General features: G+C 47.4%; 1 protein-coding gene across 4 annotated transcripts in view; it reads left to right on the top strand.

The window, feature by feature from the left end:
- Positions 1 to 14581, top strand: part of APLP2 (amyloid beta precursor like protein 2) — a 96070-nt gene extending 81489 nt beyond the window's left edge. For 2 of the 4 annotated variants that reach the window (XM_037841958.1, XM_037841960.1), the window contains 9 exons: positions 1015 to 1173; positions 1962 to 2090; positions 4794 to 4893; positions 6421 to 6573; positions 7968 to 8003; positions 10851 to 10936; positions 11650 to 11724; positions 12037 to 12192; positions 13083 to 14581. In XM_037841958.1, coding sequence (XP_037697886.1) covers positions 1015 to 1173; positions 1962 to 2090; positions 4794 to 4893; positions 6421 to 6573; positions 7968 to 8003; positions 10851 to 10936; positions 11650 to 11724; positions 12037 to 12192; positions 13083 to 13184 — 996 coding nt within the window. In that variant the 3' untranslated portion in view covers positions 13185 to 14581. The remainder of the gene's footprint in view (positions 1 to 1014; positions 1174 to 1961; positions 2091 to 4793; positions 4894 to 6420; positions 6574 to 7967; positions 8004 to 10850; positions 10937 to 11649; positions 11725 to 12036; positions 12193 to 13082) is intronic. The other 2 variants (XM_037841959.1, XM_037841961.1) reach the window with 1 other exon arrangement.
- Positions 14582 to 14846: the final 265 nt, after the last annotated feature.

A 14846-nucleotide genomic window follows, 5' to 3' on the forward strand; every position in this document is an offset into this window, starting at 1 on the left:
CTGGTGTAGAAGGAAACCAAACACCCCACCAAAGCACTCGTAATTCATGCCAGGAAGGAACCTTAGCTCGGCTGTGTTGGTTAGTTCCAGTTCCCTGGCTAATGTCCTCTGTCATCTTCTTTCTTAGGTATATATGACTTGATTTTCAGGAGGACTGAATCCTTTTTTTTTGTCCAGACTTACTAAAAAGTCAGAGGTGGAAAACAAAGCTCTCTGACACAAGCTCATCTCTAGCTTTGCAAGAATGTACCTTAAAACCGTGGCAGCAAACTGCATTGCCCTTGAATAGAAGAGGGCGTTGATAGAAGTAGTGATACAGCAATTTACAAGACTGATTGAGGGTTTCATAAAATTGATTACATTTTAAATCAACTGGTTTCTGTTTCTGTTTAGCTAAAATTACTCTTCTTGTGATATTAACACTGTATTGGAAGACCTTTGCTTTTTATATCAGTTATCTGGAAAATCTGTTCTTAAGAGTTTTAATTTCTCTGTAAGTTTATGTAGCTTCTGCAGGGAAATTTAAATCTACTATTTAACGTGGCCAGGTACCTCACAGGTAACTTGTCCTCAATGACATGAAAGTGAAGATTCTGTGTAACCCAGCACACTGCTGGGAGATATTTAAATCTATCCCCTGTGGGTCGTTGGTTTCACAATTTGTAAGTCAGTCTTTGCTACAATGGGAGAACAGTATTCCTTCTTTCATGGTGCACACTGAGAAACCGGGCATCTGTCTTGCAGCCCTGGTAATTTCAGTTCCAAAAATGCTAAGGAATCCCTCTGAAACGCAGATTCCACGTGCTCCCATTAGATGAAGGAGCCATCGTCCAGACAAAAATCAGACGAAGTGCACCTACCTTACTCTTTACCCTGCCCCACCTCTCTGAACCTGTTACCTTCCTGCATGGGACGAGGCAAGGAGAAGCAGTGCATCAGAGGCTAGAAGTTGCTTGCTTAGACTCCAGGATCCTGAGACCACAGATTCCAAGGCAGTCCCCTTTGTTGGTTTAGCACTTCCAAGCTATGGTGAAGGCTCTGGAGAAGGAAGCAGCGAGCGAGAAGCAGCAGCTGGTGGAGACCCACCTGGCCCGTGTGGAAGCCATGCTGAACGATCGCCGGCGCGTGGCCCTGGAGAATTACCTGGCGGCCTTGCAGTCTGACCCGCCCCGGGTGAGTCGCCTTCAGAGCTGAGTCCTCGATGAATTGTGTCCTCAGAGTCACTGTCCTAAAGTGGTGGGTGGGAGGGACGGGGGTGACAGGTCTGTAAAACTCACATTTCCAGTGACAGATTCTGGCAAGTCTTGAGGTAAGGACAGGAGTTATGGAGGAAACAATATTATTGTCTTTTAGTATCTGTTTGTTATAGGCTTATAACATCACTTTATGCCTAAGTATGCCACCTATGATATGCAAGTATCTTGCACTAGAAAAGCATAACCTCAGGATATTGGGTTAATTATGCAATTGTCACTTTTTTTTTTGTCTAGTTTTACTTTGAAAGAATAAAAACATGCCTTCCATGGATGAAAGCTTTTGAACCATTTCCTCTCTAAATAAAGAAAAGTAATTTATATTAGCACTTGTGCTAGTGGTCTCTTCACTCTAACCTGCCTTACTTTGAGGGGATGGGGAAGTACTGGAAAAGAGGATATTTGTATCCTTCTTAAATAGGCTAGTAAGGTCTTTTCTGGGTGATAGATGAGGCTTCCTAGCGTGTCATTAAGGTGTCAGAGGCTGAGCTGGAAAAGAGGACAGGTGGGAAGAGAGCAAGGGGCTAGAGGGTCTGAAAAAGCAGTGTTACTAGGGAGCTGAGATAACCTTGGAACTTAGTTTTTGGAATTTACCTAGACAGCGCTTTTTTGTTACATTCATAAGTGAATTTTTTAAACTTTGTTTTCCTGCCTCTTTTCAATTCTCTAGTCTATGAGTATTAAAACTGCTGTCACCCTCCCTTGCAGCCCCATCGCATTCTCCAGGCCTTGCGGCGTTACGTGCGTGCTGAGAACAAAGACCGCCTGCACACCATCCGGCATTACCAGCACGTGCTGGCTGTGGACCCCGAAAAGGCGGCCCAGATGAAGTCCCAGGTACGGTGGACAGAGGAGAGGTGGCTGGGTGGTGCTGATGGTCGTGCTGCTTCTTAGTTCTTAGGATTTTGGGTTTCCAGAGACATTTGGGACATGAGTTGGTCTTTGCAAAGATACTGTGTACTATTTTTAAATCTTTTGCCCACTTTCTTATATTAAGTACTTTTCTACTTTAACAGTCTTTGAAAGTTTAGGAAGGCAGCATTATATGGAAGAGATCTGTGAAGTTTGAATTCCATTTTTTGATTGAGGATAACATCTGAGTTAACATTTGAAATCCTTTTCTAGGTAGATCTATCCTGTGGATCTTAAAAGTTGGTCACTTTTCTTGTTTTTTGCATCAGAGTTGTTGCTTGAATAGACACTTTTACATTCCTGGATTTTGTCCCATGCCAGGTCCCGCTTTATTTTACTGTCATCTTTACAAGTTTGTTTCTGTGCTCTGCTTCTCATTTCAGAATTATCCATATATTAACTTGAATGTCACTCACCTGTATTCACAGAAAATGAACTTGTCTATAAGATTGCTAGCCTTCTTTTAAATCAGAACGTCTATTAAGTGTTTTCTGGGAGGGCCTTATAATAACACAACTGATCTTACTTGATTTCCTCCCATATTTTAAATACAGCATGGGAACTTGCCCATCATCCATATCCCAGCCTCCCAGCTTCTTGTGTGTGTCTATTATGGTTGTAAGGTTGTAATCTACCTAGAAGTCTTGGGAATTCTGGAGCTGAGTTTGTTGAGCACAAGTTTCTGTGCCTACTCTCTGTATGCCAAACTCTGCCCTAGCATCCAGTGACACAGCGGAATCCCTTGGGTACCCTGGAGCAGCCCACCACCTAGGGTAGAATTAAGTACGTTAACTAGAAAGATGAAGAATTACCGAGTTCACCTTGAAAGTTGGATGTTTGGGGGAGTGAGAGAACTCAGGCTCCTCCTGTGTAGGGAGAACGTGGAAGGGGGTGGTGTTGGGATCCTCGGAGACAGAGGGGATGGGCCTGGAGCTCGAGGCTTCATTTTAAGCTGTCCGGGTTAGAAGAGAAGGAGGAAAGCCAAGAGAATCCTAGAGTGATCTCGGGGAAGCTTGGGTCGGGAAGTACATGCCTCTTGACAGGGACTTTTCAGGTGGTCTTGATTTTCAACAAAACGTAACCATTTTCAAACTTTGTTGAAAAATTGGGCTACTATTTTTGTGGGGTAAGAGAAGGAAGGAGAGACTTTGATCAGCTTCATAAATCAATAACTAGAGAATAGTTTCCTGGAAGCAAGATCCAAGTGCCACACCAAGTAACATGGGCAGTGGCACCCTCCCATCTCTAAGTCCCCGGGAGAGAGAACCCAGCTCTGCTGTGTGACAGTCCCTGTCTGCTCCAAGCCTTTGATTGTAGTGAAGCTTGGCTGTTGAATTACATTAACCTTTTTGCCTGTCACTTATTCTGTTTCTTATTGTGTTATCTAAACTCTAGGAAAAAATGGAATATATTCAGCCTATTATAACATGTGCCATATCTGGTTGCCTGGATATGAGTGATATGGAGTGTACCCCCCCCATAACTGTAACATAAACTGTCCTTCTTGTGGGGCTTCTTAATTCACCCAAAGAGGTGTAACCATATCAACACATGCTAAACCGCAGGTGGTACGTTCCAGGCTCCATTTGCATTTTTCCTCTTAGGCACTTGCTCTTGTGCTTTCCCATCAATTTACTTGAACGACAGAATGGCAGATATAAAATTAAATTGCTTTCATCCTTGCTTTTAGAGGTCAGAGAGAAATCAATCTACAATAAAAGCATCTTTCCTTTTAACTTGTTCCCTCCATTTTGACCCTTCCTGGACTGGGAGCCCACATAATTAATTAATTGACTTAGTGCTCCCTCTGTAGGAGAAGCCTGGTCACTGCCAGGCTGCTGGGCAGGAGTAGCTTAATTTAGTGCAGCTCTCCAGAGTGGGATCGCAGGCCTGCTCGTGGCTCTGGAGTGGGTGTTAGCCAAATATTCTTTACGTTGCACCCTGAAAAGCTTTAAAACTAAGTGGCCAATTTTAATGGCTTTCTTTTTAGGGGAACTTTCGCATTCAGGAAAGGTAGTGAGCTGAGGAAGACAGATGGTTGATAAGCCTTTCCTATGTTGACCCCTTAAAATTGGCTTAAAATTTATAACCCAGGATGAATTTTTGGAAGAATAATATAATTTAGATTAAAGAGAAGGGAAATAATTTGCTGTTCACCATGATAACCATTTTTAGTAATTGCTTCATTAAGTAAAATCCACAAGTGACCCCACTTCCCCCAAACCTACTTTTTAACCAATGATTTCAGTCTCTCTACCCCATCTTCTTAAAAGCGGTAAAAATTGACCGACTCTCCTTCTTCATCTTTTCAAAACCTTATTGAGGTTCTGACATTGTAGAGTTAGGATGCTGTTTAACCTCATTTAGCACAGTTAGGAAGCACATTCTAGGAAAAGCAAGTCAGCAGCTGGCCAGTGGAGGTCTTACTGAGTCGTCTTCTACCTTGGAGCGCTCGGGAATAAATGACTGGACTACTGAGGGGCTCATGCACAGGCCAAACACATTCCTGTCCTCTAGTGGTCGGTCAGTCTGGCCAGGGGCTGATACCCACCCCCGACCAGCTACTGGGCTCCGGAGCGTGGGGGTGTGGCCCTCACCAGGGAGCCTCTAACAGGGCTGTGCTTCCAGGTGCTGACACACCTCCACGTAATTGAAGAAAGGAGGAACCAGAGCCTCTCTCTGCTCTACAAAGTACCTTATGTGGCCCAGGAAATCCAGGAGGAAATCGGTGGGTATGCTGGCTGTCGTGTGCATGTCCAGGTCAGGCCGTCATGCTAAGGCTCAGTGGTGAGCACAGGGCAAGGGCAGAGAAAGTGGAACAAGGCAGGCCGCTGGTTCCGAAGCCTGGAGCCACCTGGAGCTTATGTGCAAGGTCAGGGGAGTAGTAGCCTTGGACAGACGTGCTGGCTGTGAGCCACAGGGCCTCGTATTTCATTGACCTTACACTCTGTTACCGGAAGAAAATCTAGGGTGTGAGATTGCAAGAGACAGGGAAGTGTCCTGTTAACCTTTCCCCGCCCTTTAATTGCTGATGAGCTTCAAGGCACCCTATTTTATACACATTCTCACTTCTCCCTCTTCTGGTCTTTCTTTGTCTTCTTCATTCATTAGAAAAGTATTTGTTGTTTCACAGTAAAATGGTGGACAAGCAGACAGTATCTCAGGGAGCACATTGTAGGTGGGAGGAAACAGTAAAATAAAACCAGTGTCTGACCATGATAAGTGCTGTATAGGGCGAGCGACGGAGAGTGACAAGGTGGCCGAGGAAGCTTTCTCAGGTAAAGGTGATCTGAGATCCAGGCAACAAAGTGACCATGCAAAGATCATGAGAGAAAAAGCATCACTAGCCGAGGAACTGGCGACTCCACTAGGGTCCTGAGGTTTAAACCTGTCTGGCATATTTGAGTGGATCAGCATGGCTAGACCGGGACCACATCCTAAAGAGAATTAAGCAGATATCAAGGGGTTTAGATTTTAGTCTAGGATAACGGGAAGCCATTAGAGTGTTTCCAGTTGGGGAGGGACAAGATCCAAATGATGCTTTAAAAAAGGCATGGCTTTAAAAAAAAAATTGGTTGTAGGTTGGAGAGTTGACTAAAATTGGAAAGCAGCCAGGAAGCAGTTATAAAAATCCAGAAGAGAGATGAGGGCAGTCTGCACTAGAATGGTCACGGAGGAGGGAAAGAGACGTGGAAGGGCTTTGAGGGTATGTCTTCTGAGGAAGGGCGGATGGCTGCACAAGGTGTGGCAAAGGAAAGTGTCAAGGATAATGCTTAGGATTTTGTCTGAGTGGCTGGGTAGGTGGGGGAGGGTGTTTGGGAAGAAACGCAAGAGTTCTCTTTATGTGAGTTAAATTAGAAGTTGCTGGTAGGCGTTCAGGTGGAGGGTGAAGTAGGCTGTCAGAGCCAGAAGTCGGGGAAGTAGGCACACTGTCCGGGTCTGGGAGTCGTGGTTTATGGGTGGCGTTTGAGACTGTGGCATTGGGCGAGACCGCTGAGGCAGAGCGTGTGGCTCGAGAGGAGGTGGTGCCCAGGGTGGAGACCTGGGGTCCCAGAGCCCTGCTCCAGATTCGGGGGCAGGGGTGTGTGTGTGTTTCAGGGAGGAGGGAGTCGTTGGTGGGTTGCACGCTGGTGAGATGCTCCCCTCTCGGATCCCCCTGGCAGTCTCCCCTTGCTCTCAGGTGGCGAGAAGTGGCCTGTGCTTAGAGACAGGCTCCTTCTGTAAACCTGGTCCCCTGTGTGTCTGTTTTGGTCAGATGAGCTCCTTCAAGAGCAGCGGGCAGACATGGACCAGTTCACTGCCTCCATCTCAGAGACCCCCGTGGACGTCAGGGTGAGCTCTGAAGAGAGTGACGAGATCCCGCCGTTCCACCCCCTCCATCCCTTCCCGCCCCTACCTGACATCGAAGGTAGGTGCGACTGACAGCACAGCTTCCGGGTGGGCACGGTTAGAAAACTGAACTTGGTCATTTGCCTCTGGGCTAATCCGGGAAGGTGGTTTCCTGGGCAAGTTAGAGAGCACCTCCTTTTGATGTAGCTCGGTGCCCAGGTGTGCCCAGAGCTGACTTGAGCATCATGGTGGAGCTGGCCATCTCTCCTGTTTATAGAACGACGGCTTAAAGCCCCTTGTTTTCCCAGCCTTGCCAGCCGGTTGCAGCTCATTTGATGATACATGGAAGTCACTCTGTGGTTTAAATAGCACTTTCATTTTCTCTTGTGGCATTGTCCTTTTGTGACCATCTTGGGAGGTGGGTAAGGGTGAGCCCGAGGAGGTCAGGGACTCACGCGAGGTCTGGGCTTGGGGGTAAGAAGCTGTGGCCCGGCTCCTGGGCAGGCCTGCTTTCCTCTGTTCCATGCTGGTTCTTGATGTCTAAAAGCTGGGCCTCTGCACCAGAAGTAAACAGGCTGCCGGGGTGGGCACCCTGGGACCAGCGCATGTTGCCAGATTCTGTTACTCGTCTGCTGCTGCTGAGGGAGTAACGATGCAAATAATGGCCCGTGGTTATTGAGTCCTTAATCGCTGCCACCTTCAGCTAAGCAGTTTGCAGGTGTGCTCTCATTTAATCCTCAAGAGACCCTCTAAAGCAGGTGCTGTGAGCATCCCCATGGGGATTTTCCAAGGCTTAAAGAGGGAAGTGACTTGCCAAGGTCACGTCGCCTGTGGTGGAGAGTCAGGACCTGAACCTGGTCATGGAGTCACACGGACACTGGTGCCATCACATCCTGCTGGCCAGAATCCGTGCTGGGTGGGGGCCTCCAGCAGGAGGGCGTCCAGCTTTGCCTACCCTGAGCTCAGCCTTCGAGGCGGTCTGCCCTCCAGTAGTAGGATGAGGATAAATGGAGACCTCCCACTCTGCTCCTGAACTTGCCCCCACAGACCACACCCCCACGGGGCACAGATAGGTCCCGTGTACTTGTTTGCTGTGGAGGCATCTCAGCCGTACCTGAACCAGAGCCTTGTCTCCTTGTCGGCAAACCACCACCAGTCCCCACTCCAATCTCTGTTACTTTCTAATAAAAACAGCTTTGTGGCCGTAGCCAGATAATTTTTTACTTTCCAGACTTCCCTGGAAAGGCCCAAGACAGACCCACTTCCTTCTGTCTTACCAGGATACCTTGTAGTGATTTGCTTTCACTCTCACTGCTGGCTGGTGTATGGGATGTCTCGGGCATGGGTTTTGAGGAAGAGCACGTTCTGTTCACGTTACAGAGAAAGTCAAAGACACGAATTTTGAAAGAAGCCATTTTCTTTCTTAATCTCTCCTTTTGTGCTGTTTTGTTTTATTGTTTTCCTTTCTGCTAGACACTCAGCCGGAGTTGTACCACCCAATGAAAAAAGGTTGGTTTTTCAAAGATGTTCCCCCTAAGATCTCTCTCATCCCTCCCCACTTGCTCAGTGTGTCGGAAGTTTCACTGTGTGTTCCATCCCATCGCCTGGTTCCCCCCACCTCATGCTCACACGTGGCCAGGCGTGGCGTGGCCCTCCCTCGGCATCGCTAACAAGGCCCCGACCTCCCGGCACTTGGGGTGGCAGTTCCAACAGCATTTGTACAGTGTGACCATCCTGCTCTCCCTGGCAGCAGGTCCAGAGAACGTGGAGCAACCAAAAGATGACATTTGTATAAATTCTTTTCATCTGGGCAGATGTTTAAGAATGTCCATTTTAATTGTTAGTGTTTATAAAATAGGCTTAATACACAATTTTTTAGCCCGTTAAGCCCTTCTTTTCAAACGCTGCTGCTCCCACTTGCATCTTTTCCCTTTCTTTTTAGCGCTATCTTGCCCTCGGGCCTTACCAATGGTCTCAAATCTCTTGACTTGTAGCATCCCTCAAACCATTAGAAGCTGATGGGTGAAACAAGCTGACACAAGGGAACTCTCACCATAGGGAGTCTCCAGTTTTTAAACCAAGTGAACCTCGTGCACATTCGTCGGGGGCACTTTTAACCCCGTTTTATAGACTCAGCAGTTGAAGCCTTGAGATGACACGATTTGCTCCAAGTCACGGGGTTAAGGGGTGGAGGAACTAGGGTTTGGGCTCAGTTCCCTCTCCCTTCAAAGGCCATGCTACTCCAGGCACATAAGGTGCCAGTGTCAGCTGCTGAAGTCGCTGGGCTCTTGGTTGGTCCACCGTCTCTAGAGTCACTGCAGGTAACTTCAGACATTTCCTGGTTGGTTGTTCATGTGTGTTTTATGACCCCACCCTTTGGACTTTGGCGGACTGGTTACGGATGGACCAAGCCGAGCCGTGCTCCCTGGATAAGCATTGGGTGTTCTGGTGTGTGCCCCACCTTGTTCTCAGAACGTAATAGCGCAATTTGAATCTTCTAAAAATCACTCAGATGTAAATGCTTTATTTTGTTCTGCTTGGATGTGCCCCTTCTTGGCGATCACTGTGTCAACATTCCTTTGAACAGCACATCTCAGATGTTTATAGATAAAGATAAATGTTTTAGACGTTTAACTTGCTTCTGCCCTCGTGCTTCACCTGTTAAGCTGGAATAATTTAACAGTTAACTAACTTTGGGTCTCTTGAAGTCACTTGTTGATGGATTCCATAAAGCCAAACTGTTTTGGCCAGAGTTTAAGGAACTCATAGGTCATACTGCCAAAGCAGTATGAAAACATTTGGAAGTAGGGCTTGAAGTTAGTTGGCTCAGTGCCACATTTTTTGTGTAGCATCCTGGCCTTCTAGGTACATGACCTTTAAGATTCTGAGAGAAAAAGATCGAAGCAGCTCAGAACTGGAATTGATTAGGCTTGATCACAAGTACCCTGACAGGCAATACCCTTCCGACTCCTATTTCTCAGATAGTTGGGGTATACCACTGCTGTCCCCTGGGCGTTTTGAGACCTCAGAAGCCAGCCCTGATTTCACTTACCCTAGAGTAAGGTCTTCTCTAGAAAAAAAATTACGCCCTTTTTGGCTGCATTGCAATGAGTTCCTGCATCGTCATCAGCTAGCTGCAAGTTTGGCAGCCATGGTGGCTGGTATTAGTGGGTCCGTGATAAGAATGAGCCAGGTTGGGAACTGGAACATTTGCTGAGGCTGGGCCTCGTTTCATTGTCTGCCTTTGACAAGCCCTGGAGGGAGAGAGCTCCGCATATGCTCGTGTTTGACTCTTGCTCATTTGCAGGTAGTTACCTTAGAACCTGTTATCAGGGTCATTTATAAAAGGTTCAAATCCTTGACTCTGGTGTGCATTTATTATTAATAAGGAGCGCTCATGGTGGCTCAGAATCACATGTTTTGGAACTAAAAATAAAGAAGGCGTCCCTGCCATTTGCCATTCTCCCCTGGTCCAGTCACACTGCACATTTGGGTCCTGGTGTGGGGAGTGCCACACCCAGGTGGCACTGGTCAGGCAACGTCTGGCCTTGACGAGAGTAGCAGTGCTGGTTGCTGCCCTCATTCCGTTTATAGAAAGGTGCCTTTCACCGTGGTGCTCTGGAGCGCTTCCTTCCTCACTCATTGTTTAATAACCAGTCAGGATGTGACGGATGGTCTGTGATCTCGGCACTTTGCTATTTTCCCGAGAGGGGAACAGTCCGGGTGGGACACAGAAGAAAAACAGTAATTACAAAATGTGATTGTAAGCCTGAAAACTGGAAATGGTTTCCCCCAAAGAGCTGAAGCATGAAGGACAGATAGGGCTTTGAGGTAGGGAAAGGGTATTCCAGGCAGGAGAAACTGCTGTTAGGATAAAATCTGATGCTCGAGGCAAATTTGCACACTCCTCGCTGGTGGAACAGCTTCTTCATCCTTCCAGAAGGCCCCAGGGAAGGAGTGAGGTGGGGACAGCAGGTGCTCGTGGCATCATGCAGTGCGTTCCATGTTTCTCCATGCTGGAACGCCTTTGGGCTCCGCTTCTATTTGTCTTACAACAAACATTCTCTCCTAAAGCTTTGCATTCCATTTTCCCAAGGTGAAGCCAAGTCAGCACTCTCTCTTCCTTCATTACACCCACCGGGCCTCTGAAAAATGCCTGTATCATTCATGCTTACAGAGCACAGTGCATCGTCAGAAATGTGAACAGAGGAGCATATTGAGTGGGGTGCAGGGGTGGGGGTCGGTGGCATTCAGCAAGGGGCTTCCCCGGTCCCCAGGAGCGAGCTTGCGGCTTCTGTGAGTTTGGCATGAGCTCAGCCCGTCCTGGGACACCCAGCTTGCATCTCTCTCCCCCAGGATCAGGCGTGGGAGAGCAGGACGGAGGACTGATCGGGGCCGAGGAGAAATTGATCAACAGTAAGAACAAAGTGGACGAAAACATGGTGAGCCGTTTCTCTCCTGCCCCGAGCACACGTTAATTTTGAGAGTGATCCGAATGAGTGGCATTGTTTTAGAGGCTTTCCAGAACCGCCATGTGCTCAGTTTCCATATAGCAGAGATTAGTGGGCTCAGGCTGCTCCCATAGATTTGCTGTGTTGTTGAGCACGAGGTATGAGAGAGAACAAAAAACTTTTCTCGGCAGTAGTTTGTCTCTTGCTATACAGATAAAGTGGGGATATCGTTGTAGCTAAAAATATGAATAAAATGCTAGAGGCCATTTTCAAGGGATTAGAGATTTAATGGTAGATTTAATGGTTGGGTTCTTATCCTGCCTTAGTTTTGTACCTGCTATTATTATTCTAGAATTTTCCATCACTTATATTTCAGGATTGCTCTCACCTGAGTTTGATACTCAAACTTGGCCACTTTGTAATCTGCCCTGAACTGTCTCTCCCCATAGCAGTTACCTTAAAGAGAATGCAGACCAGGGCCTCAGAGGACTAACTGCTGTTTAAGAGCCTTGCACCTCCACTTGCCTCTTTATTCAGGGGTGTGGTGAGTGGACTTAGACGAATGTGGCAAAACCAGTGTGTTAGTGGGTGTCCAACAGGTGCCAGCTCCCCTCCACCAAGTAGTAAATGGAGTAGAAAGAAGCAGTGGCATTTATATAAATTCCCCTTCCGCACAGTAGCAGACACTTTGACGACTGTTTCAGGTCATCGACGAAACGCTGGATGTTAAGGAAATGATTTTCAATGCTGAGAGGGTTGGAGGCCTGGAAGAGGAGCCGGTAGGTGTTTAGTTCCCAGATCTAATGCCCCGCTGCCTTTCCGTCTCAGCCCCTTCTCTCTCCTGCCTTCTCTGTTCAAGTAAACTGTGGCAGAGATGCTTGACATCCTGTTACAAAGGTCCCCTCCCTGCCTTTCCAAACTCATGGGTAAGAGATCGGAAGTGAAGATCTCCATGTCAGTTGGATGGGGAGCCGGCGAGCAGAGCCTCGGGGTGGCATGGGGTTTCGGAGACAGTGTCCTAGGGGGGCCCCGCTGGCTTACCTGTCTCTTCAGTCGTGGTCTTCTCACGGCGCCCTGCCCTGCTCTTTCAGGAATCAGTGGGGCCGCTGCGGGAGGACTTTGCCCTGAGCAGCAGCGCCCTCATCGGCCTGCTGGTCGTCGCCGTGGCCGTGGCTGCAGTCATCGTCGTCAGCCTGGTGATGCTGAGGAAGCGGCAGTACGGCACCATCAGCCACGGCATCGTGGAGGTGAGGGCTGGGGTCTTCACGGGCTTCACACGTCTTAGCATCATCAGTTACGTTACTCGCTGGACTATCGGGCCACATTTTGGAAGTCAGCCCCACCTGACCCTTGCAGAGGGCTGTCGCCAACTGTGACTTGGGCTTTGACTCTGAGTGTCAGAAAGTCCTAAGAGCATTTTATTCCACTGAGAGCAAAAACTTTTCCCAGGTTATTTCTTTAGTGTTCCCTTTGTTCCACGTAGTTAGAGATTTGGGAATGACAGACTGCTAAAACTCTTCTTTTTGAATGGGGATTAAAAAACAAAAGAAATTTAGAAATAACCAAGGCAGGCTGTTTCTGTTCCGTCTTCTGCTGCTTTGTGATTGGAACTTCTTGCCGCGTCCTTTTTTGTTGATGGCAGGGATGCTCAAAGTGCCCTTGGTTCTAGAATATAAATACGATAAGGAACATAGTATGCTTTGGGGAATTAGTTCAGATGCATGTCATCTTCTGCTGGAGACTGACCTAGTTGTAGAACTTCTGAGCTGCAGGAGACCATCGAGGAGACCCTAGAGCCCAGCCCCTCACTTTCTGGATGGCTGGGTAAGTGGCTTGCCCCTGCCACCCAAGCAGGAAGTAGCAGATCAGAGGCTTGCTTGTCACTATGGTGCTGGGAAATTCAGTGGACTCCTCTCCTCCTTGGACTGTAGCTTTTTCAGAAGCACTGCTTCCTTTTACTCTTTGTCTCTTTTCCTCCTGCATCCTCACCGCTAGCTCTTGTTCTTTGTCCACCCAGAGGGGACACTGGCTGCCCTTGGTCCCCAGGGCATTGCCCAGCAAAGAGCTCAGGTCCCCTGACGCCCTGTGCGGCTCGCTCTCGATCCCCCACCGTGATCCACAATCTTGCTTCTTCCAGGTTGACCCAATGCTCACCCCAGAAGAGCGTCACCTGAACAAGATGCAGAACCATGGTTATGAGAACCCGACCTACAAATACCTGGAGCAGATGCAGATCTGAGCGGGGGGAGCGGGTGGCCCTGCTGGCTGGAATGCAGGGGTGCCGGCAGGCGGGGAGAGGCCCGGCCGCTTGGGTCAATGGCCGGCCAGCAGTTGCTTCCGGAGGATTTCATCTTACACTCAGAACTCCTGGATCACTACAACTATAAAGTACTACTGTAGAGTTGCAATTTCCATTCTTTTAAATGGGTGAAAAAATGTTAATATAACAATATATGATATATAAACCTTAAAAATGAGAAAATGATCTATTGCAAATACTTGACTGATGTAGTTTTCTTTTTTTAAATTAATCAGAAATCCCAGTTCTATTGTATTCTCACACATGCTCCACGTTCTATATAAACAGAAAAAGTTGATTTTCAACGATAGACTGTATACACAGGCTGTTTTTTCCCATTGCAATGTATAAATCAACTCTTTAAGGCTCATTCACTCTCATAGTTTTAATTAAAAAAAAAAAAAAAAGGCAGCATCCCCTCTTTAAGGGGGCTTTCAGAAGGTTGCTGAGAAACGAAAGGAAAGAGGGAACTGGAATTGACCTTGAAGCATATCATGACCACCTCTCAAAATATCTCACATGGCCCATTTTTTTGGGAGTCTGGTGCTCTGCTGCTGGGTGACGTGCTGTGTCCCCACCAGCCTTGGCACCATGGAGTTAAAGTTATTTGATTCCAGCACCTTTTAGCGAGCCTAATGGCACACAGACAGTGCGTCCACAGCTGCTTCCCTTCATATCCAGTTCTTCCACCGAGATCTGCCTGCACTTTGTATATGACATTCTTCCACTCTCCGTCGTTTGCTCTGTAGCTTTTTACTCTTCACCTCCCCCGACAAGTTATGTCCAAATGTGATGCCTCCTTCCTCTTTGGACATGTCCCTCGAAAGGCACTGACTCCCCACCCCCGCCTTTGCATCCGGGCTTCTCTGCCCTCCCTTTCCTGAGCACCAGCCCCCGGGGCGGTCACGCAGAGAAGACCAACGATGAGCAGGCCGCTAGTGGCCCCAGGCTAGAGCACGCAAGGTTTGCTTTTATTTGAAAAGAGGATATTCCAGGTTGTACATGAAACTGGATCTGTAGCCACCGTGGAAAGCATAGAAGATTTTTGTTTGACACGAGTCTTTGTAATGCTTGTATAGTTGACATTGATTCCCTCAGCATTTGTTTTTGTTTGTTTTTTTCCTTTTTTTTCTTTTACTCTGAAGGTTCTGGTAACCTGTAGTGTATTTTTTTTTTCTATTTTCCTTTAACTGTTTTTTTCCCCCCTCTTCCTCCCCCTTCAACCATATCCTTGTGTCTTCCCACTATGCACAGATTAAACTTCACCTACAAACTCCTTAATATGATCCGTGGAGAATGTACAGAATTCAAACACATCAATAAATACTTTAACTTCCCCAGAGGCTCCTTGTTTTCTTCACCGCGGCATTGATCTGTGATGCTGGTTGTAGTTCTGCCTTCGGGGGTGACAGGTGACCTCCTTCCGTGGAGGATTGCTGAGCCTTGTGTCAGAGGCTGACATTAGCCTACTCAAGCAAGTTGTGACACTTGGGCTTGAATTCCAATTTTCACCTAAAAAATAAAATAAGATGAAGTCCGTCTCCAGCATTTGGCAAAGTTTAATCTCACCTATGGATATTTATTAATACGAGATTTCTCTTA

The sequence above is a fragment of the Choloepus didactylus genome, chromosome 6 (assembly GCF_015220235.1).
Source record: "Choloepus didactylus isolate mChoDid1 chromosome 6, mChoDid1.pri, whole genome shotgun sequence".
Taxonomy (NCBI): domain Eukaryota; kingdom Metazoa; phylum Chordata; class Mammalia; order Pilosa; family Megalonychidae; genus Choloepus; species Choloepus didactylus.